This window comes from Chanodichthys erythropterus, chromosome 17 (genome assembly GCF_024489055.1).
Source record: "Chanodichthys erythropterus isolate Z2021 chromosome 17, ASM2448905v1, whole genome shotgun sequence".
NCBI lineage: Eukaryota > Metazoa > Chordata > Actinopteri > Cypriniformes > Xenocyprididae > Chanodichthys > Chanodichthys erythropterus.
Genome location: NC_090237.1, coordinates 40,654,629 through 40,678,027, shown reverse-complemented (window position 1 = coordinate 40,678,027; position 23,399 = coordinate 40,654,629). Strand labels below are relative to the sequence as shown.

General features: G+C 38.3%; 3 protein-coding genes across 3 annotated transcripts; 1 reads left to right on the top strand and 2 right to left on the bottom strand.

Annotated features, from left to right (window-relative positions):
• Nucleotides 1-1,346: 1,346 nt before the first annotated feature.
• Nucleotides 1,347-6,086, bottom strand: bud23 (BUD23 rRNA methyltransferase and ribosome maturation factor). Its single transcript, XM_067364910.1, has 12 exons — nucleotides 5,932-6,086; nucleotides 5,590-5,627; nucleotides 5,259-5,354; nucleotides 5,094-5,176; nucleotides 4,868-4,964; nucleotides 4,691-4,787; nucleotides 4,557-4,607; nucleotides 4,141-4,226; nucleotides 4,001-4,046; nucleotides 2,082-2,143; nucleotides 1,891-1,980; nucleotides 1,347-1,627 (listed from the first exon to the last, which is right to left on the bottom strand). The coding sequence occupies exons 1-12, from the start codon at nucleotides 5,977-5,979 to the stop codon at nucleotides 1,573-1,575; spliced, it is 849 nt and encodes a 282-aa protein (XP_067221011.1). The 5' UTR covers nucleotides 5,980-6,086; the 3' UTR covers nucleotides 1,347-1,572.
• A 5,059-nt stretch (nucleotides 6,087-11,145) lies between these two features.
• Nucleotides 11,146-12,936, bottom strand: snapc3 (small nuclear RNA activating complex, polypeptide 3). The gene has a single exon (XM_067365736.1). It carries the CDS (start codon nucleotides 12,405-12,407, stop codon nucleotides 11,259-11,261), a length of 1,149 nt encoding a protein of 382 aa, XP_067221837.1. The 5' UTR covers nucleotides 12,408-12,936; the 3' UTR covers nucleotides 11,146-11,258.
• Nucleotides 12,937-13,434: 498 nt separating this feature from the next.
• dnajc30b (DnaJ (Hsp40) homolog, subfamily C, member 30b) lies at nucleotides 13,435-15,135 on the top strand. Its single transcript, XM_067365754.1, has one exon. It carries the CDS (start codon nucleotides 13,635-13,637, stop codon nucleotides 14,313-14,315), a length of 681 nt encoding a protein of 226 aa, XP_067221855.1. The 5' UTR covers nucleotides 13,435-13,634; the 3' UTR covers nucleotides 14,316-15,135.
• Nucleotides 15,136-23,399: the final 8,264 nt, after the last annotated feature.

Below are 23,399 nucleotides of genomic sequence, written 5' to 3'. Positions count from 1 at the left end.
TATTATAACCAGTGTTGGGGTAAGTAACTTGAGTTATGTAATCAGATTACTTTTTTAGGTAACTAGTAACGTAACACGTTACTTTTTCAGTTTACAACAAAATATCTAAGTTACTTTTCCTCATGTGTTGACTGCAGCTCTGCTGTCCTCATGTAGAGAGAAATAAAGGTCAGAGGTGTGTGTCGCTGTGTGAACATGATGCTATTGCAGTTCTAGACTGAATGTGAACATGATTGAAAACACTGAAAACATTCAGTATTCCTCAAAATGAATAAAAACAATGAAATGCACTCAGAATTTTATGAAAACCTGTAATTAATATTTTCCCATTTCTCAATACTTGGGTCACTTTATCAAATCTCTTCACGCAGTGAGCACAACATACATCTATGTGAGCTAAACTGTGGGTCGTTTATCATTGCTTTGGCATAGAATGCATTTAATGATATCTTTTAAAAGCATTTTTTTTTCTCACTAAACGCCAAAACGCCAAAACCCAGTGTACCTACAGGCCTAAACATACTGTTTTCACAACTGTTCGACTTAAGTTCAAAAGAATAACATTGAGCAAGACAGAAATATGCTGCATTTCCACAGTAATATTGTAATGAAATATATTCTGAATCTAAAAATTCAAATACTATCAAAGCAATTAGATGAAACAACACCTACTTACAAGCGTTAATCTTTAAATTTCACTACCATCCATTCAAAGGGGAAAACCTGGGAATAATTTTGAACTGTAATGTAAACATCGTTCATGTAACAAACTGCAATGAATTATAAACAGAGAGAGTTATTCTTGTTTTGATGGTATAAGGTTCCCTGATGTTTTTTAGGTCTGTGTTTTATGACTGATGAAGTGTGTTTGCTGGTGAAAGCCTTTGAGTTCTGGATGAATGAGTTGATCTGAGACATGAATGACGTGTTTTGGTGGATTTAGTGCATTCTGAAAGTGAAATAAACTGCTGTGCCAAGATGAACGTTGGTCAGGAGAACTGTGTGAAGAGTTTTGAAAAAGTGCCTAAGTATTGAGAAATGTGTCCTAGCGATTGTAAAAAACATACTTTATGTATTTAATCTCACTTTATTAACCAGTGTCTTTGCTGCTGACCTTCAATGATCTAATTCACCCAAACTAACAAGCAGAAATGACTTTAGATTAGATTTAGAAATAAGAGTGTTGAACTTCCTCCTCCTGTATCTATTCCTCTTTGCTCCAGAATCACAGCACAGCTGAAAGGTTCGTTTGAGCGGCGCCCTCTGCTGTACAGGAGTAATTATCGGGAGCACTCGTCCCCCTCAGTGTCTATGGTAGTTACGGCCCTGCTTTACATGCATGCTTATTAATGAATCAACAACTGAGAAGATGAAGTCTGGTTTATTAAAGCTTCTGTAAATTCAGGCATAAATTCCTATAAGACAAGGAGTCCATAAATTATCTCCACATGGCTGTTGTATTGTTTTGTAATATATAGTCCTGGTTCTGGCTTCTGATTGGCCAGTACAGATCAGAGCATGTGACTGACGGTCTGCTGTCTGTGTAGACGCTCATATGACACCGTTGAGCGGTCAGAAGTGAGGTCTCCTGTGTCGACCCGTGTACTTCGTGTCGGCCCTCACGTCCCTGAGAGAAGAAACACAACACAGCTGAACATCCATCAGATGAGTAACGGCCGCTAACATCTCTCAGCCTTTCATTAAAGACCAGTTTCCAAATCCGTAATGACTCGTCTCTGTCACAGGATTAAACAGGCCCTGCCCACTGAAGACGAGAGCCGTATATTCAGTGTGATGGTGAAAGCAGTCGATCACTACAGTAAACAAGTGTTCATATCGCACACGGATGAAACAGTGACATTATTTAAAATAACTAAAGCTGAAACATACTTCCCCTGCCGGCGCCGTCTTTCCTTCTTCTCCATGATCCAGTCCTTACTCTTCTTCACAGACTTTCCTTTCATGTTTTTGAAACGGGACCTTTCATGAGAAACCGCACAAAACCATTTAAAGACTGAAACGTTTTTTGGGATAGAAGAAAGCGTTTGAGGAGCACTGATGTGTCTTCATGTGTGGTTTACCTCTGTGACGTAAACTGAGCCTGAGTTGATACGCCTCTGTCAGTCGCCTCTGAATCCAAACCCTGGAAAACAGAAACAAGCTCATGAACACGCTGTGTGTGTGTGTGTGTGTGTGTGAATGTGAGAGACAGTGAATGTGTGTGTTTCAGAGGTCGCGTTAACCGAAAATTTTCCGTCATTGACAGAATTTTTTTTTAATCAATGATGGAAAATCTGACAGATTACACTGAGGGTGATCTATTGTAAATTGTAACTGTAATTCCCACACTTGTCCAGTTGTTGGCGAGTGCGCTCCAATGTAGCAGCAGAGCACTGGATCCAGAACAAAACTTAAAGGGGCTATATGTAAGATTTTTTTCTTTAATAGAGCATAAAAATACCCCAATATGTTTGCAGATATTTAGGAAACATGCTGAGCTCACCTACTTGTTTCTCAGAGATACAATGTTACAGCCAGACATTCTACTGTGAAATGTGTGTTCCGTGTCGGAATGTCTGTCTTTGATTTGGTTTGTGTGAAACCATGTGCTGCAGTTTATCCAATAGAATTTCGACATCACAGGTTGCCAGTTTTGCAGCCATGGAAACCAGCAAACAAACTGTCAGAGAATCGCAGATTCTACTTGACCTAAAAAGCCTCTGCATGCATCTAAATATCTCTATGACTGACAGCATATTAAAACACAGATAAATCATCTCATCAGTGTACAGTGTTTTAAGTCTCCTCAGCTTTCATTATCAATCGCACTCCTTCTTGTTGCGTGTCCTCAAGCTGGCAACATGCGTCTTTGAACAAGGCCAAACAATATTTTTAATTTGGACTGCAGTACCTATTTCGATGTCATTCCTACATAAAGCCCCTTTAAACTGGCACAAATCTTTTGCTATGCATTTGATAATGCACAGGCGAGTACCCAGAAGCGATCACGCCACATTAAAGAGCGCCAAAACAGTATTTATTGCTTGAATTTCTTAATGCAGTGGACAGAATTTGAAAACTGAGACTTTGTTTCATATCAACAACACAAAGCTTTAAGCCTATTGCGATTTATTGGATGGGAGACGCACTATGTACTGTTTATTCATCAACTGAAAACAGCATATACCAAAAGATCGACTGGGATTTATGAATCGATATTGGTCATAAAAATGAGAATACATTAAAATTGCTGCGGGGTGTGGCATTGAACATGAAAAGTTACGCAGTCTAATCTGCTAATCTGTTCTTCGAAATAAATGCTTAAGCCTATATCGTCCTGTAGGTTCATAATTAAAAATTGAAAATGTGAACAAAAATAAAAGCATTATAATTTTTCCCGCTAGAGGTCACTAGAAGCCTATTCAAAACAAAGGCGTAGTTTGATGACGCCAAGTTTTAGCGATGACGTCCATCTCAAAGGACGGTGCAAAAGAATAGGGATTGGAGTCTGGAAGAACTCATGTTCATGGATGTGATTATTAACGTTACTGTAGTATGAAGCAGAGCAGGACATAAGAAGTAAATTAGGAACTGCTTGAAGCAAGCTAGTGGTTTGCTGGACGCTAGACACTACTTCCGCATTTGTCCACGGCACTGTTGTCATGTGGTTTCTACGTCAGTAAAGGCGGTAACAAAGGTAACTGACGTCATTGACAGGCGACTGCTCTGCCCCGTGTCACTGTAAAGAATGGGAATTTTCTCATGATTTACAAGTAGTTGAAAACATTAGAGATATTGTTAGTCATCAGCTGGACAAAATATATAACACTAGCCTAGTGGTTTTTGGATATTTTACTGCAAAAATTTTACATGTTGTACCTTTAAATGTGTTATTCTAATTAAAATGACGGGTAATAATAGATTATGACAGAATAAAAATGACGGACAATGTTTGAGTCTAACGCATCCTCTGTTGTGTTCATACTGAGGCTGTACACACCTTGGGCAAAACACCTGATACACCAGCAAACAAACACAGGAAAAATCTGCGGACAAAAAGATTTGCAGTGTCACTCAATATGATACACTAAATATGTTTTCAGATCGACGATGATGAAAATGTCAAGCTGAAGGAGTTACTTTTTGGCTTTGCTGCTGTTGGGATAATCCACAACCAAACCGCCCGTGAAACCGGCTTTCATGGCCTGAGCCGTTATCAGCTCCAGCTGAGAGAAAAACCACACAACAAACTCATCTGATGAGTGTTTCAATGTCAGCACACAATACCAGGACATGAACATATATGATTTATATTACTTTCTATAAAGCACACTTAAGAAAGAAAAACAAAAAGACCTTTCACTTAAGAGACAAACAGCAAAACTACTACTAAAATATGAAGTAGAAATGATTTCCACTAGGTTTGTTTTTCAGAGCAGAAAAAAGAAAGGGATGAACAAGAAAAATGTTAAGAGATAATGCTTGTTTAATGCTTTGCCTGAACTCAACTAATCTGTATTTAATCACTGTAAATGAGAAAAAGCAGAGATCCCGACCTGCTCCGAGTTTTCAGGGTAAATCTGGAAGACGGCGCGCGCTCCTCTCGCCTACAACAACAACATCAACATCATCATCATCATCATCATGTCTGTCAGCTCCTGCTGATGAAACCCCAGCTGACCGAACTCACCAGAGCCGAGTACAGCGTGCTGAAGAAGCGGTACAGTCTCTTGGGAGGACTGTGTGTCTTCTTATCCGCGTTACACAGCCACTGCAGCGCTGAAATACTGACGCAACAGGACACACGTGACATGTGACTCCAAACAACCTGCCTTCAGCTCTCACACAACTCTTCATGAGCTCATACCTTATGCAGCCGTCGAACATGCCCGGTCTGAAGGGCATCCCCTGACCCATGTCCCCCAGCACCAGATCTCCCTCCACCTCCCGCCGCAGGGCCACATCTGCACAGAAGCACATCTACTGTCACACTGATTCAGGCATGACATCTTCCTTTACTTTCAATCTGATGAGACTCTAAGAGAGTCAGACTCGTGCTGGTCAACAGTGTGTGTGTGTGTGTATATATTCACCCAGCATGGCTGTGCTGATGTCCACACCGACCCAGTAGTGACCGACCTCAGATAAATAATCTCCACTGAGTCCGGAGCCGCAGCTGACGGATTCAAGCGGGATAAACCGGGTGAACAAGGCTTCAACAGTGTCACACGTTCATGGAGTAACAGAGCGGCGCTTACCCCACATCCAGCAGGTAACAGGGCTGATCGTCCGGCAGACTGAGCAGCTCCACGGCTCGCTCCGACATCTGTGACTGGATCTCTATGATCCGAGAGCTGCGGAGAGAGAGAGAGATGGATAGACAGGCGGACACTGATCACTTATATACATCATGTGCATGAATTTATGATTCACATATGTTGTATAATTATTAACAAACCTAATAAGTAATTAATTTGTTCTAGTATTAAATGTTAAATATGGACAAAAATAAAAAGTATCATGCACAAAAAATCCTAATCACTGTGGTTAATGTGTGTGTACTGTCAAATAATCAGCGTTTTTACTTACTTCTGGGAGTATTTCTTGGCCTCATCTTCATTGTAGAACTGTAAACAAAAGCATTTGCAGATATAATGCACAACAGCACATACAGTGATTTATTCTGCAAAACTATTCTTGAATGCCAAGATCATTCATTAAAAGCCCAAACTGCATCCTGTTTAGTTTGAGATTCAGCAGTTATTTGATTATTATGTTCAATTATTGGATCGTTTATCAACTCAGAACACAGAAATGACTGACATATGTGCATCGTCTCCCCTCAGTGTACAGCAGATGTCGGACAGTGTGTGTGTGTGTGTGTTGTTGACCCGTCGCTCTTCAGTGTTGTGTTCATGTAAGTTCACTCACCACCTCCGGAGGAGCCATATGCTCCGGTCTACGGCAACTTGAAGACATGATGATGCTGACAGAAAATCAACCTGCAACCAACTACTACAGATCACAACACTACTGTAACAACACGTGTGTCCAGCGCCGATGGCGTCATCACCAGGCGACGCGCGCGTCGGTTCCTGCAGGCGGCGCTGAATCTAGAAAAAAAGTCTTTTTCCACAAATTTTGTATGTATGCAAACTGTTTATCCAAGATACACATTTCTAGAAATTGTGCAGTAAATTCTCATATTGTATTTTCAGAAAGTTCTGGAATATTTTTCCTCTCCTCAAATTTGTCACTACCGAAACACAATAATAAATCATTTAATAAGAAGGGTTACATTGACCTATTGAGATTTTGTTTACATCTGACTCGTAAATACAGTTTTTGTTATTTTATTAACATTTTCACAGGTAAATCAATAACAATTACAATTTTAACAATATTTCAAGTGTAATTTATGAGATTTGTTGTATTCTGAATACAATCTTTCTTTGTAAAAGTCATAAAGTTTATCAAACTGATTTCAGAGTGAAGGATTCATTAGTTTGAATAAAAATTGAACCAAACACTATAATAACATCTTAGTTGATCAATATACTTTATTTTTGACAAAACATCCATGTTTCGGTCGTGATGCATATTTCCGGTAGTGACAGTATTCTGTAGTGACGTCACATTACAGGATTTTGTTTATTATCCCCAAATAAATTATAATATAAGATTCATTATGGATTTGTTGGAATATAGTGAATGGATAGAAGATGATGGTTTTATTTTATTTTTAGACTTCAAAAAAGCATTTGATATGTTAGAGCACTCCTTTTTATTTCAGGCTCTCCAGTCTTTTGGTTTTGGAGACAGATTTGTAAACATTATAAAGATGATTTACAAGGATATAAACAGTTCAATATCTCTTCCGTTTGGTACATCTAAAAGATTTACAATTGGCCGTGGTGTAAGACAGGGGTGCCCCCTCTCCCCTCTTTTGTTTATTATTGCAACAGATCTGTTGGCTCGTTTATTTGATCATGATTCAATATGCTGTTGGTATTAGCCAGTTAGCGGATGATACCACTCTTTTTTTACAGGACGCAGATCAAATTTCTCTCTCTATTTCCTTATTTGATTTTTTTTCTAAAGCATCTGGTCTCCATTTAAATATGTCCAAATGTGAGCTTATGCCCATTCATAATAGCATCATTCCTGTTAAAAATTCCACTAAGTATCTAGGTATTATCATTACCAGAAATTCTGAGAGATGCATGGAATTTAATTATTTAGAAAAATTAAAAAAGGCCAAAATAATTTTAAATAGTTGGTTACAAAGAGACCTTTCTATTTTTGGTAGAGTATTGTTGTCTAAAGCAGAGTTTCTGTCAAGGATCATCTACCCCACACTTGCTTTAGCCCCTTCTTCATATGTTTCTAAACTAATTAATCGCTCGTTGTATAATTTTATCTGGAAGAATAAGACTCATTTCATTAAGAGAAATGATATAGTCAAACCCTATGACCTGGGTGGTTTAAACATAATTGATTTTGAACAGATGAATGGCATGTTGAAGTTAAAATGGTTACAAGCTTTTTTATACAATTCTGAGAGCTTCTGGTTTAAAATTCCTGCATCATTACTTAAGAAATTTGGTGGCATTGAATTCTTACTTAAATGTGATTTTGATATTTCTAAACTTCTGATTAAATTATCCGCATTTCATCAACAAATTTTGCAATATTGGAAACTAGCACACAACCATAACTTTACACCACATAATTCATTAATATAGAATAATAAGTATATTCTACATAGAAAGAAATCACTCTTATGAAGATTGGTTTTGTAGAAATATTTGGTTTTATAAAGGATCTCTTTGACGATGATGGAGAAGTGTTAGATTACAATGCTTTTACTATTAAACATGGGTTCACATGCCATCCAAAACAGTTTTTCACAGTAATTTCAGCCATTCCTTCTGGACTTAAAATTATTATGAAAGGTTATTTATCGTATAGTCAATTTATACCAATTTTACCATCATTGTACCTTGGGCAAATTGAGTTTAAAAATAAGAAATGTACAAATGTTTATATTAGACAAATGTTCAACAATATCATGTTTCCTTACAGGTCTTCAAGGAATTATTTGGATATTTTCTTTGATAAACAAATGCTTAAACACATTAGAACCTCCTATTTAAAATTTCCAGTTCACCCCAAAATTAAAGAAACTCACTTTAAAATCTTATATGATATTTATCCCTCTGGAGAGTTTCTAAAGGTTAGATTTAACATTGAAATGATATTATGTAAATTTTGTAATTCTTCTCCAGATAATACAGAACATATTTTTTTTGCTTGCAAATATTCTAAGGTCTTCTGGGTAAAAGTGCAATTGTGGTTAAAAAAGGGTAATGTGGTTCAGTGTTAATTTCGTTGACGAATAATTTTCGTCATAATTTTCGTCAACGACATTTTTTCACGGACAAAAACGAGACGATGACTAAATAAAAATGCGTTTTGAATGACTAAAACTATGACTAAAATCTACTCTAATTTTCGTCAACGAATAAAAACGAGACGAAAATGAAAGAGAGGGACGATTTGGGAAGATATCCAGTCAGGACTGTCCTGTGTGGAAGATGCGCACATTTGAATTGTAATGTGCTGATCTTACCGCGGGAAACGCGGCGCTGTTGCGCGCTCTACAGGCTCGTGCAGCAGCACATCTGACTGCTGCGCAATTAATGAATAGCGCACATTTATGCCATCCGATTGCGTATAAGCTAATGTTGATGAATTATGACAATGTTTACTACACGATGTTTATATGGTAGCATGTTTTAGACGGTTGAAAGAATGTATATTTATCTCCCTCATGAGCAGCCTGCTACAGTGCAGACTGCAGACATTTCAGAATAAGAGTCACGGTGTATTTCGGGATGGTTTATAATTATTATTTTTTTCCTGGTCATTATTGTTATTTTGTTTAAACAATAAACTGTATTTAATTTATTTTCTGTTTAATTCATAGTAAACTACTGTATCTTCTGTCACAGGAAGGAAAGACTAAGAACATTATTTGACACATTATTCAATATATTTTACAAGTATTATAGTTATTAAAGTAGTTATTATAGTTAACTAAACCTAAAACCAAAGAAATCTTCATTACTTTAAATAAACATTAACTGAAATAAAAGATAAATATATAAAAATGTAAACTTATAAAAATGTAAACTTAATAGTTTCTAAGCTTTAGCTTAACCTGAGGTATTAAAATAAACAAAAAATAAAAAGTTATAGACATTTAAAAGCAAAAACTAAAAGACATAAACAAAAAATTACTAAAACTTTTAACTAAAATTACAATGAAAGCAGGAAAAACTAAAAATCAAATCTAATAATTTTTTTAAAATGAAATCTATAATAGTAGCCTACCTCAATGATAAGTGTGTCAATCCCTGAAAAGTACTGAATTTTGCTCTTTCACGTGTTTTTGCACTTGAACGATCAAAAACCGTCAGCTTTGGTGAGCAAAGTACAGTTGGGTGAACATAAACAGTTTGGGGAATATCAGATGTACCTATATCAGTGTATTGGATCTGTGGAAGCATTTTTATTGGAAATGCTTAATGCTTACAATTTAACTAAATTAGATTTTAGTCGACTAATTCTACTGTAGATTTAGTCGACTAAAATCTTATGATATTTAGTCGACTAAAACTAGACTAAAACTAAAACAATTTCCAATGACTAAAATATGACTAAAACTAAATGGCATTTTAGTCAAAAGACTATGACTAAAACTAAATCAAAATTTGCTGTCAAAATTAACACTGATGTGGTTGATTTGAACTTGTCCTTTATAGATATTAAATATGGAAACTATGAAGAAGATGGTAAAAAATGTTTTTTTGATTAATACCTTACTTTTGTTAGCAAAAAATTTTATTCACAAATGTATGTGAACATACATTTGTTTACAGTATTTAAGAATTATTTGAGACAATGCTCAAAAACCCTGTTAAAAATGAAAAATAAAAAAGCTGGAATTTTGATAGATTTATTGGAAAAATATAATTTGTCATGATGTTATTATTTTATCCCTTGTATTTATTTTTTTATATATTAATATAGATGGACTTAATTGGAAGTGAATTTTTTTTTTTTTTTTTTTACTTTTATATATTATGTTGTCTAAGCCCCTCTTAACATTGATACTTTGAATGTAAACTGTATGCCACTTTGTTTTGTAAATTTGTAATTTTTGTTAATATTTCAATAAAAAAAATCCCCAAATAAATGATTGTATTCACTTTTATCACGACCAAATCAATGAGGACATGTTTCGGTAGTGACAATTTTAGACACTTTTGAGCCGCTCAAAGATGATAATCAGAACATGTTAGCTAACACAGATCTGAACAGTTGTACACAGAAACTAAACTTAATTTTATGGAATAACACCCAAAAAAGTTTGCTTAATTGCAGAAAAAGGTGTTTGTTAGTGACGTTTGTTAAAGCTCCACACAGATTTTCAGACTTCTGAACACATTTAACTCAGAATGATGATCTATCTGCTGTGAAAGAGAGGCTGTGAGAGGAATATTTCCTGATCAGAAATGTAAAAGTGTGTTAAAGACAACGACTCAAACACACACCGTTTCAGTAGTGATGTGGACATGAGGGACACTTTTCTTTACAAAAAGTTTCATGATTTAAAAATATATTTTTTTAACTTCACTTAAAAAAAAAAAAAAAAAAATCAATATATTTTTAAAAACAACAATGAAAAAAATTGCAAAAATTAATTCAACATTTTCATAAGTTGAAATTTAGGGGTTAGGTTTCGGGACAGACACCTCCCAACTGAAAGTACCCAATAAATAATAATTATATATATATATATATATATATATATATATATATATATATATATATATATATATATATTTATTAAGCTTACTGATATTTTAAATATTATTGTGGGATTCAATGGAGAATAGAAAGATCTTGGTAATAATGTAAAATCTGAATACTTATATGACTTTTAAGTGTGTTTTTGGTTGATGGACAGCAGTGACGGCCAATACAATACTCTAGAGAATATAATCTTTCAATTGTAAGGAATGTTTTTTAATTCAAATATTTATTGTGGCAGCTAGTGATTCGCAGCATACAAAATACTTTTGAAACAAGATTTTATTTAGAAGAAAAACAATGTCAAAACATTTACAAACAATATAATTGTCTATAATCCCACATATATTCTGAATACTGAAGATACATCGGCTCTGGGATCAGTTAAATGTGCCAGGATCAACATAGGCATAGGCCAGGAAATCTCCTAGCTTGTTCCCTTCATCGTCATAGTGAAACATCCGGAAGCACTGGTCACAGTACAGGCAGGGGTCCGTCGGGGCCAGAGCGTCGCTGGAGGTGATCCACCTGCTGATGTACAGGTGACACACAGAACACTTCCGGGTCACGACCCTGTGCTTGTGCGTGATGAGTGGGTACAGCTTCATGTCCAAACAGTCGTCCTGATGGACCAGCCGGACGTCAGTGAGGATAACGACATGCTCACAGTCGCCCTGGTGAGTGTAGTAATACGGAAACCCGACCTTCATCTTCAGGTCGTAGAAAGACGTGTCCTCCATCGTAGCAGTCTGGAAGTGCGGGAAGCCTCTGGACCGGGCCCATTCCCGGGTGGTCTCGCTGATGTCTCGGCATTCTGGGAAGCGTGTGTCATTGAAGAAGGTTCCGTTGAAGAAGAAGAAGGCAGACTTGTAATGGTCCTTGCTGATGAACTGAGGCACCATGTCCGGGGTGTTGCTGAACTCTCCGAACACCTGCAGGTCGCTGACGCAGCAGATGGCGTCTCTGAGCTCGGTCAGCCTCTGGGAGCCCAACACGTGCACCGTCTGGAAGGCCCTCACTCGCTTGAAGCGCTGGAACAGCACCGGGTACATGATGTTGAAGCTCAGGACCATCTCGCCCTCAGGGACCAGGTCTCCGGGGCTCTCCGGCTTCTTTCCCACAGATATCATCTCCAGTTCATTGGCGTAGACCTCATGTCTGTCGAGAGTGTCTCTGGTCAGAGTTTCTTTATAATCCTGTCTTCTTTTGCGTAGTTTCAGAGTGGACAGATGAGGATCTGATGGTAAGCTGTCTGGGTCTTCATGTCCGCTCTTCAGAGAATCAGCGCCGCAGATGTTCTTGAGCTCCTCCAGTGTCTTTGGCTCAATCCCCATCTCCTCAATGAACTCCACATCCTCGACCTCTGGGGCCGTGGCACAGTGTGAATACACCTCTGGATTTAACACTTCCAGCCATAAATCTCTGAATGTGCCGATGTGAAACTCGCTCGAGTTCACGTTGACGAATTCATACACGGGCACGTTTTCGTGTTGCTTTTCTTCGTGCATCAAAACGCTTCCTTCCGCCATAATGAGCTTGAATCGATCGACATCACCAAGTTACTATCTTCTTCTATGGATTTTAAGGATTGGTATCTGACAAACAAATGGAGATCTCACACGCCAGCCTCAACGAAGTGAAAGAATACAAACAAGTATCTTATAATCGCAGTCGAGTGTGATTGGTCCACTCTGAAGAGCGGTGAGAAAAGTAACGGCTATCACGGCGTCACTTTACATGCGTTATTAACAACGATTTACATAGAAATATTGATAATGACAAACTATACGCTGAAATCAAAGGGTTGAAATAGGAAAATTGTTATTTAAAAATGTAATTTAGAAAAATTAGAAACGATCAAGCCCCGCCCATTTTATAATTTAACTATGTTAAAGCTGCTGTCTGTAACTTTTTTTGTGTTTAAAATTTACACAAATGATATAATAAGAGAGTACATAATTAATCACTTTTGTTGTTTTATCCTGAATCACCTATAATAAGTGTTTATATTCGGACTATTTTCCGTACCGCTGCGGAGTAGAACAGTATCTGTGTGACTCGCCATAGACATAAACAGAGAGAAGTAGCTCCGGCTACAATGTTCTTCCGCAAAGACGCATACAGTTCTCTTTATCAACCGCTAGAGCGCCAAAAGTTTTGCAGCTTTAAAGGGATAGTTCACCCAAAAATGAAAATTCTGTCATTATTTACTCACCCTCAGGTTGTTCCAAACCTGTATACATTTTCTCTGTTGAACACAAAGGAAGATATTTTGATGAGATTTAACCTGCTTTGGGCCACCATTGACTTCCATAGTAGGAAAAAAATATATATTATAAAAGTCAATGGTGCCCCAAAACTGTTCAGTTTCCAACATTCTTCAAAATATCTTCTTTCGTGTTCAACAGAACAAAGAAATGCATTCAGGTTTGAAACAACCTGAGTAAATAATGACATAATTTTCATTTTTGGGTGAACTATCACTTTAACTGCCATTCTAGCCGTTCCCATGAGTGGATCGAGTCATTTAAAGTAAATTTTGAGTTGACAAATATTTTACAATTGATTAATGTTTTAATTTTAATTAAATAAATTATATTCAGTTTGAATACGATCTTACCCCACACTAACAGCAGGTGGCGGTAAAAGTTGAATGCAAACCGCCAACCGCCAAATCACGAAGAAACTCTTTGGCCAATAGTACGCCGTTTCCTGTGTATTCCGTCTCTGATTGGCTGATTTCACTGTTTTGCCGGATGACAGGTCTGGTCATGGCGGAGGTCAGCGGCTGTGTCTGGAGCGGGGCACACAAACTCTGCGCTCTTAAATCGCTCCGGACGCGCTGTCACTTTCACCCGCTGCCTCTGACGGGAGCTCGCGCGTACAGCTTCCGCTCAGCCGGCGATTCCTCCGCCCCGCTCCACCGCAGCCGAACCGCCTATTACGACATCCTGAAAGTGTCCCCGAACGCCACGCAAGCCCAGATCAAGAGCGCCTATTATAAACAGTCGTTCCTGCACCACCCGGACCGGAACCGCAGCCGCAGCGAGGAGGCGGCGCGGAGCTTCGCGCTCGTGGCTGAAGCCTACAGTGTGCTCGGCAGCAGCGGCCTCCGGAGGAAGTACGACCGCGGCATACTCAACCAGACAGACGTGCAGAACGCCGGGAGACCGTCATCCTCAGACGCGTCAAAGCCTCGACGCGCCCCGAACGCGTCCAAGAGCGGTGGCGACGCGTACTTTGACTTCGACGCGTTCTATCAGGCGCATTACGGCGAGCAGCTGCAGAGAGAGAAGCTGATGAGACTCAGACGAGAGCAGCTCCAGCGGCTGCAGCAGGAGAACTTCCGCAAGTGGAAGCAGGGGAAGGTGACTGAGGTGACGGTCGCGTTTCTGCTGGTGTGCGGAGGCGTCATCCTCCTGAGCCTGAGGTCCTGAAGCCATGTTTTAATGACTGCACATGTTCACAGATGGACCTGAACTCTCTTAGCAGTCAGCGGGGGTCTGTGTGTTTTCTGTCAGGTTATTTATTTTCAGGAAAGGAATTATTATTCACGGTGAAATGTGTGATTTTTGCCTTAAAAGGTAAAAACTATAATAAACAACAATCCACTGTGTTTGTATCTTCTCCCTCTTGCAGCATGACGAGGGCGGGGCAACCTGTCACCAATAGCAAACCACAACCACAGACAAATCAAGCCCCGCCCTACATTTATTCTTGTGTGCGAAGCGTTTCACTCAGATATGATATCCCACAATCCTGTGTGTTAGATTCTGTGTCATTTATTTGTGAATCGTCATATTCTCCTGAAGCTAATGTCTGTTTTGTCTGCCTGTTTTCCATGTTCAGCAGAGGAAGACGCTCGTCATTTATTTTTCTCCACATGTGTATGTCTGCAGCTACAGATGTGTATTTCTGTTTCAGTCACGTGACTTCCGCTCATCCCCCATATTTATGATCAGAGCAATGACAGTGAATACAAAAACACATGAACAGGAACAAATGTTGATCACTAAAATCGAGAAGACATTTATTCAGTCAGCACAGATCCGATCAAATCTCACACTGCAGACACTTACTGAAGAGTGTGTGTTGATGCGACCAGGGCTTGACATTAACACCTGCCAAATGTAACGCAGTCACTCCTTCTAGACACTTTGGCGGGTTGAATTTGATATATATCTAAGCTGTGAATGCTCTGCAAGCCATTTTTGGACTCGGCAACTAATATTAACATTATAAATTACAATTAAATCCCTTGTTTGATGTGTACCATAAAGCCTACGATTGGTAATGTGTATGTAACTGTCCGTACTTTATTTATTTGCCAAACAACAGTAATTTACTGTTAATCTGTCAGTTACAGAGACTTCCGGGTAAGCTGATCTACAGCAGCTTTTTGCGCTTTTGTTATGGAGCGTCATCATCGTCGCGCGTTTTCATTGGTGGATTCATGGGCAGGATAAGCTGTGAGATGAAAGCTTGCCCAAGAGGAAAAATGAGCTGCTGCCAGATCTCAATCACCGAAAATCACTTTATACAAAACTAACTAGACTAAAACAAATGGGGAGTAAACATTTAAAAAGTTTCAAATCACGTGACTCATGAAGTGCGCCAAAGGACACAAAATGTTCCTTTAAACGATCTATTATTTTAGCTTTATTTGACATGAATCCTCAATAATACATGATGGAAATTCTGAGTTTGATTTATTTCCAATAAGATATTTATTTATAAAGTAATTATTTAGATTATTGGGAGTTTCTGAAAGAAGCTATATATTCTGATCGCAGTGATTTAGGCAATTGTCAAAAAATAAATAAATAAACAAACCAGTCTTCCATTAAGTTACTTCTGGCTTCAGAACAAGCCATATTACACGAATTTGACAATTCAGAGGTAAAACATACATCATCTCTTTAACTCTAAGCTTTCTAAAAGGAGCATGCTTATTGAAAAGTTTTTTCCAAAAAATACCTCTACGCACTTCTGGAACAACATTAGTTTTTTCCCCAATTAAAATAAGTCATGTAAAAAAAAAAAAAAAGCTTGTTACATGAAATGTTTCATGTCACGTTTAGTAATAATAAATGGTTTAGATTTGAGAATTTCTGTATTTCTAACCATAACAACTATACACTTATATCATTTGCAAATACAGATGGATTATTATCTTATGTCCTTATTTGGAATTTAATTTAACCATGTTTCCGATAAAACTGCATTAGTTGATCTGCCCAGATACGGAACATATCCAACTTTGTAAGAATCTGCCAACATTTAGATGAACAATCCCGAGACCAGTCCTGGGAAAAAAGGATGATGTTATTTTTTAACCTTCCTAATCTTAACCCAATATACAATCTGTAAAAAAATAACCTGTCTGAAACAACAAAACAAAAAACAAATTACAAATTAAATCCCCGACAATGTTTTTTGTTTGTTTTAGATTTGTTTAAATGTCTCTAAATAAGGTTTAGTGAAAAGTCCAGTATAATCCCAGAAAACTCTGGATCATCTTCAAATGAAGATGTAATTGTATCTCATGAACTGCAGAGCTGAAGACTGTGGAAAGGACAATCCAATAAGGAGCGGCAGACCTTCTCATCAAGGCCAAAAGACCTCACATCACCAATCCAGCTGAGGAAGATGCTCCAGAAAATACAAAACCCTTTTTCTTCTTTTACATCCAAAAATAGAGTCTAGAATTGATCAAACGAACAGAAACAAAACCAAAAGTTAGACAACCACATGCTCAACAAACACAGCAAAAAGACATCTTGGATTGCTTCCGCTATATTTTCTGTTATTTTACTGTTTATTTTTAGTTGTGTGTGATTTATAGAAAGGTAATAAAACTAGTCTGCGGGTTTATGGACCTTCAAGTTTATGTACTAATTATAACATTATCATATATTCTGCCATATAAACAGTATAAAATAATTCGATTAACATTTACTGCCTCAAATAACTGTGATATTGTAATAGTTACATTTAATTTATTTCCACACTTTAATATGTGAATTATAGAACTACATTAAACACATTTAGCATGGTCAGGCTTTAATTGGTGTTTAATGGAGAGCTGCTCTCGGCTTTATGGTTGCTGTAAATTTGACCACAAGGTGGCGCTGTTTAACACTTGCTTTTATGCTTTTCCAATGAATATCACAGAATTCTCTGATATTCTCTGAATTCTTCGTTTCTTGCTCGATAGTTTTAGGCGTTTTGCAAGTGTTTCAGTCAAGTTTAGCTGTTCTAGCCTGGTTTTAAACGCCTGTAATGTCATTTTCCGTGTGTGGAAAAAGAAACGCCAATCAAACAAAACTAAACGAGTGAATCATCTCTTTCATCCATGAGCACACACCCCTTTATTCTCATTCTCAGTGTCATGAGTGCACACAGATGGATTAATGACACATTAGAAATGAAGACGGCATTGAAGCGTCATTCAGCTCCACTGGGTCAGTGTTGATCCTCACAGAAAGAAAAGGCAGTTTTTGAGCCACCAGCAACCACAAATGTATGCATCACACACTTGAGTGTTTTGTATGGAGAGAGAGATCCCTGTGGATCACCATGGGATCACCACAGAATCAACATGAGATGATCGTCTCCTGCACCGGAAGTGTATCTTCACACTCGCTGACTGAAAATCCGTCATGGCGTCCACGTGCACCCGGGCTTTTACATTTGATGTCGTTTCTTAGACTGCACACTCCGTGACCCACCAGTTGAGAAACACATGTCATATATTGATAAATCATGTCTTCTGCATTTAAAATCACATTGAGGCTCAAGATGTCATGCAAACACGACTGATTGGTCAATGCAGTCAAGAGTCTCAACATTCACTTTATTGATGATCATCAGGTTACAGAAACAGCAGCTGTTGAGAGAAACTCACACACTTGAGAAAGTTCAGCCACAGATGTGTTACCTGGTGGCGTGGGCCGGTCCAGACTGGTCTGTGATAATGATGGCCACCTTCAGCCTCTTCTGCCTGGCGTTTTTATACATTTTACTGACAGGGTGGTCCATATTTTTATTTTTTGGTTGTTGCTGTTCTTGTTTTCTTTCCTTTTCTTTTTTTTTTTTTTCCTGCTATTGATGTTCATCTGTGTTTCTTCTTCTTTTATATGTTTACTGGCGGCTAATGGCAAACAAACACATTTTATGGTCACAGCGCCATCTACCGTGCTGGAGTGACATGACAACAGACACATACAGACATAACGCAGTTTTCAGACCATACAATGCAAATGCCAATGAAACCCGATGCTCATTTTTCTTGTTCTTCGTGTACTTCTTTAATAGATACTTCTGCTAAATCATGACTTTAGAAACAATCATTTGAATAAATGAAATCTAACCGATTTTCCATTTTTCCATTTTTTTTATTTTTTTTTGCGCTGTAGGCTACCATTAGCAGGGGGTCGTGGCCGCGGACTACTATCATCTCATTGATCTAACTGTTTTATTTACACTATGCACGTTGAGGAGTAGTTTAAACGTAGGCTACGCAGTGTTTTATTATTACCGTGGTTACAAAACTTAGTTAAATGTGCATTTTAAGACGTTTTAAGGCCATCAAATTGGATAACAATAGATTTAAAACCATTTCAACAAATATATACATGCATGCGCAGTTTTGAGGCAGCTTTAATCGCATGTTTGGTCATTTCATGACCTAATTTACAACAGAATAATGACAGAGCATGCCCGCTGTTTCTTTTGCGCTTTAGTTAAGCTATAATAAAGTAATATGCAGCGCGCAGCGGCGCATTTGCATGAGCAAAGAAAGAAAATATACACCTAGGATGGCTTGAGGGTGAGTAAAGCTTGTGATAATTTTCATTTTTTGATGAACTATCCCTTTAAGTGAATGTAAACAGTTGAGAAAGAAAGCACATGTGTATCAGTATAATGGATCTATGCGTCAGATCTTAAAGTGACAGCAGCCTAATAAACCTTCTGCTAAATTATGACATAATATTAAAAATATCTATATGGCAGTTTTTCCCCCATAGTATCAATGTCAAAATTGTGGCCAGTGAAAATGCTGAGTAGATAGTAACTTTGGAAAAACCACTAGTTACAGTGACTGAGCAAAAAAGTTCATGTCAAGCCCTAAACGCTAAACAGAGCGAAAGCACACTTCAGCTGAAACAGACGGGTTTATGTCAAACCTGTAAATATAAAACATGGCCATTTACAGCTTGATTACAAGGATCCTCTCTATTATTTTCAGTGCAGACATGAGCTTTATTATTCAGCTAATTTGTTGCTGATTTTCATTTAAATTATATAGTATAGTGTACATATTGGTAGTTTTTCCACGGATCTCCTTCACTGAAGACATTCATCACAGATCATCTCTCTTCATTCTCCAGACTGAAAACCTCTGTGTGTGTGTGTCTTGTCAGTCGCTTTATTCACAGAAATATAAATGTGAAGATCATCACTTCATACAAAAGCTCAGAATGATCAAACCTCATCCCACTAGCATAAAGACTTGATATAAAAACAAAACTCAGCAGACAACAAATAGTGATTAAATAAAACAACAAGGGAAAATGTATGTGAACTACAAGCAATACAGCAATCATTTTCAGTTATTAAAATGATGATGATGATGATGATTGGCACATGTAGCAGCCTGTAAATGTTGAATAAGACAACAGACTCTCTCTCCAAATGTGTGATTCAAGAGCTCATAAATGTTGAATATGGTTATATCAGCAGGGAAAAGTGCACTGTGTGGCACATGAACAGTCCCTTCGGATCAGCGGCTTTATTCCAGTGAACACACACTGTACCGCTACACTGCAGAAACATCTCAGAGCACAAAGCGGCTCTATGAAGCGATGCTTTCCTGAGGCTGGAGTGAGTCACTCAAGGATCCACATCGTTCACATCTGTGCCACAAACAAGAAGTATTTTTCTGTCTGTTGGTGTCAGAAAAAAATGAAGTTGTGGATGAAAAGTACAATAAACGTCATCTTTTGGACCACTCTAGTAAAACGCTTTTGACATCTAAATTAAACATGGTACCATCTGAGTTCCACAGGAACTGTGGTGTTTGAAAAGGCTGACATCATCAAACCGGACAACAGGAAGTGGTTATTGTTGGGCTGATACTGATGAACCCAGAGGCTATTAATATTTCAATAGTGTGCTTCTGCACAGATCGACCAGTGTATTGTTTTTACTGATTAATCAGCACAGATCGAAACTGAGCACTATAGAAACTGTTGGTAAAAATCTTTAGACTAACATCCACCCATTCACCCACCATCCATCCATCCATCCATCCATCCATTCACCCACCATCCATCCATCCATCCATCCATCCATCCATTCACCCACCATCCATCCATCCATCCATCCATCCATCCATCCATCCATCCATTCACCCACCATCCATCCATCCATCCATCCATCCACCCATTCACCCACCATCCATCCATCCATTCACTCACCATCCATCCATCCATCCATCCATTCACTCACCCACCATCCATCCATCCATCCATCCATCCATTCACTCACCCACCATCCATCCATCCATCATCCATCCATCCATCATCCATCCATCCACCCATCCATCCATCATCCATCCATCCATCCATCCATCCATCCATTCACTCACCCACCCACCATCCATCCATCCATCATCCATCCATCCACCCATCCATCCATCATCCATCCATCCATCCATCCATCCATCCATTCACTCACCCACCATCCATCCATCCATCCATCCACCCATCCATCCATCATCCATCCATCCATCCATCCATCCATTCACTCACCCACCATCCATCCATCCATCCATCCATCCATCCATCCATCCATCCATCATCCATTCACCCATCCATCCAATCATCATTAGTTCATTACATGTAGTCATGGTTCAATAAAATCACCTGTGATATGTTGCAGTTATTTACAGGACATATTTAGAGTGTTCTTTGGTTGCTTGGTATATTTTAGGGCTGGGACAATACATCGATTCCCAATTCGCGATACAATGATTCTTGATCTATCATGATTCTCGAATTGATTCTGAGCTTAGTTTTTAACAGCAGATGGCACTGCTTGCTTTAGAAACAGATGTACTCTGCCTGCTTCCAGTTTCTTTACACACAACACTTAAACCTAAAATAATCATTTATAGAGTTCAAAGTGAATTACAAGGGGGTTCACAGTGGGCTGGTTACATTAATCTCGCGTCATAAAAGCATTCAGAGCTGAGGTGCAAGTGTATTTAACCACTTAAATGACTCAGCCGAAAGCACAAGCACTCTCCAGCACTCTTCATCTTGAGCGTTTGAGTGTGCGGATAAAAACTAGCCTAGAACGCCATCTGCTGTTAAAAACTAAGCTCAGAATCTATGTATTGTCCCAGCACTAGTATATTTGTTTAATAATTTGGAAAAAAAATATGATTACGTTATTATTGTCAATTATTAGTAATAAAGATTATCACTTTTTCACTTTGAGTGAAAGCTTTTCATTCATAATGTTAAAACCTGCCAGTGAATCAGTTTTCCCACAGTTATCTTGTTGAATCCACTATCAGTCAACATCTACAGCTGCATTGAGACATTTTGTTTAGCCCAAATTTTTCAAAACTTCCATTTAGCAAATGCTTGAATGTGAAACGTGACTCTTGTGTGGACTGGAGGTTTGGTGACGCTGAACTGCTGGAACATGACGAGTTCACATTTAACATCAAATAAAGCATGAAGGCTGTTGAAACATCTGAGGTTCAACCACAGAAAGAGCTAACACCAGACCAAACACATGAGAAACAAAACCGCTCATCTTTGAAGGGTTACACAACTCATGAGAGTACTGACTCATGGGAACACATGAACTCACAGTCACCGTTTCAAACTGCAAATATTGTGAAAGTCTGTTGATTTTATTCATTTTATGGATCATGGGAAGAATGTCGTAGACGGTCCAGACAGCGAGAATCATGTCAGCAGCTTCATACATGAATGAATTCAACATGACGGCGGACATCACATCAGGACAGGAAACGGCCAATGAAGTCTGATTGCTGTCAGACGGCTCGACTTCCCTTCCTGTGGAGATGTGAGAGATTCTCCTGAAATCTGTTCTGATCCTCATCTTATTAAGGAGACTCAGTTTTGTTTTGAAATGTAGCTGTTTAAACCAAGTTCACACTAATTATGGTTTTCATCATTTATGCTACTGACGTGTGTTAAATAAGACATAGATGAAGATCAGATGATGTCTCGAAGCCCTTCGTGCAGAAAAACATCGCAAAAATGTTTCAGATAAAAGTATAGTGATGTGCAAGTCATCACACCCCATAAAAAGGACTTTTTTGGCTCCAATTTGAGAAACACAGAGTGATAAAAAATATCATATTTTACACTTAACTGTACTGTACAAATCAACAGAAAAGAACATCCCAAAATCTATCAATGTCCTAAATGACTAATATTAGAATAACGCATGGTGAAACAGACTAAAATATGATTATTAAAGTTCGAATTGCTAATAGACACATGGGAGCGCTGCAGATCTGCCACAAGCCTCAGGAATAAAAATGAACGGACAGTGGCTTATGAACGCATCTGAAACCATTAATCAACTCTATTGTCCAAAACATCATCTAGAGACTTCAAACAGGCCATCCCAGCAGCACGAGAGCTGAAAGACGCTGGCAGAAGATCGACAGGTGACAGTGAACAAGTCCTCTTCTCCTACAGTGAACACATGAATCCTGATGATGATGATGATGTGTGACGTTCAGATCAGAGAAAACCACAAACATCCCAGTCTGTTGTGCGACGTGGAAACATTTATCATCACTGAATGAAGACCATGAGGAGAACATGAGCATCTGTCCAGATGTGCAAACCTCCTGAAACACTGCGAGAAACACATAATGACTGACTCAACATGAAAACACTGAGTTTGATGTGTGTGACGATCAGACATCAGCTCTCAGATGATCGCTCCTCTGCTCGGCCTGCTTCATTTCCAGTGTGTCGATGTGTGTCGATGACAGCAAAAGGATTTCCAGTGTGTTGGTAAATGAAGTGAGGATCCGATATACTCTACTGATCAAACGTATGGAATAATTAAGATTGAAAGAAGTCTCTTCTGCTCACCAAGGCTGCATTTACTTGATCAAAAATACAGTAAAAACAGTGAAATATTCTTATTAAAAAACAGCTGTTTTCTATGCGATTATATGTTAAAATGTAATTTATTTCTGTGATCAAAGTTGAATTTTCAGCATCATTACTCCAGTCTTCAGTGTCGACTCCGGTTTGAACAATGTAAGGCTGAACACTTTCCTCATTTTGGCTGCGTGAGATTCTCCAGCTTTGTTGTTGTTGAGCTGTTAAAGCTCCGCCCTCTTCTGGAGCAGCAGCTCATTTGCATTTAAAGGGACACACACAAAAACAGCGTGTTTTTGCTCACACCCAAATAGGGGCAAATTTGACAAGCTATAATAAATGATCTGTGGGGGA

What these genes read in the sequence shown, in the direction of transcription:
- dnajc30b (XM_067365754.1), top strand. Translation starts at nt 13,635, where the DNA reads ATGACAGGTCTGGTCATGGCGGAGGTCAGCGGCTGTGTCTGGAGCGGG.
- bud23 (XM_067364910.1), bottom strand. Translation starts at nt 5,979, where the DNA reads ATGTCTTCAAGTTGCCGTAGACCGGAGCATATGGCTCCTCCGGAGGTG. An exon ending in GCACGCTGTACTCGGCTCTG is followed by an intron (nt 4,608 to 4,690) that starts GTGAGTTCGGTC and finishes TTGTTGTTGTAG; the next exon opens with GCGAGAGGAGCGCGCGCCGT. An exon ending in GCTCAGTTTACGTCACAGAG is followed by an intron (nt 1,981 to 2,081) that starts GTAAACCACACA and finishes TTCTCATGAAAG; the next exon opens with GTCCCGTTTCAAAAACATGA.
- snapc3 (XM_067365736.1), bottom strand. Translation starts at nt 12,407, where the DNA reads ATGGCGGAAGGAAGCGTTTTGATGCACGAAGAAAAGCAACACGAAAAC.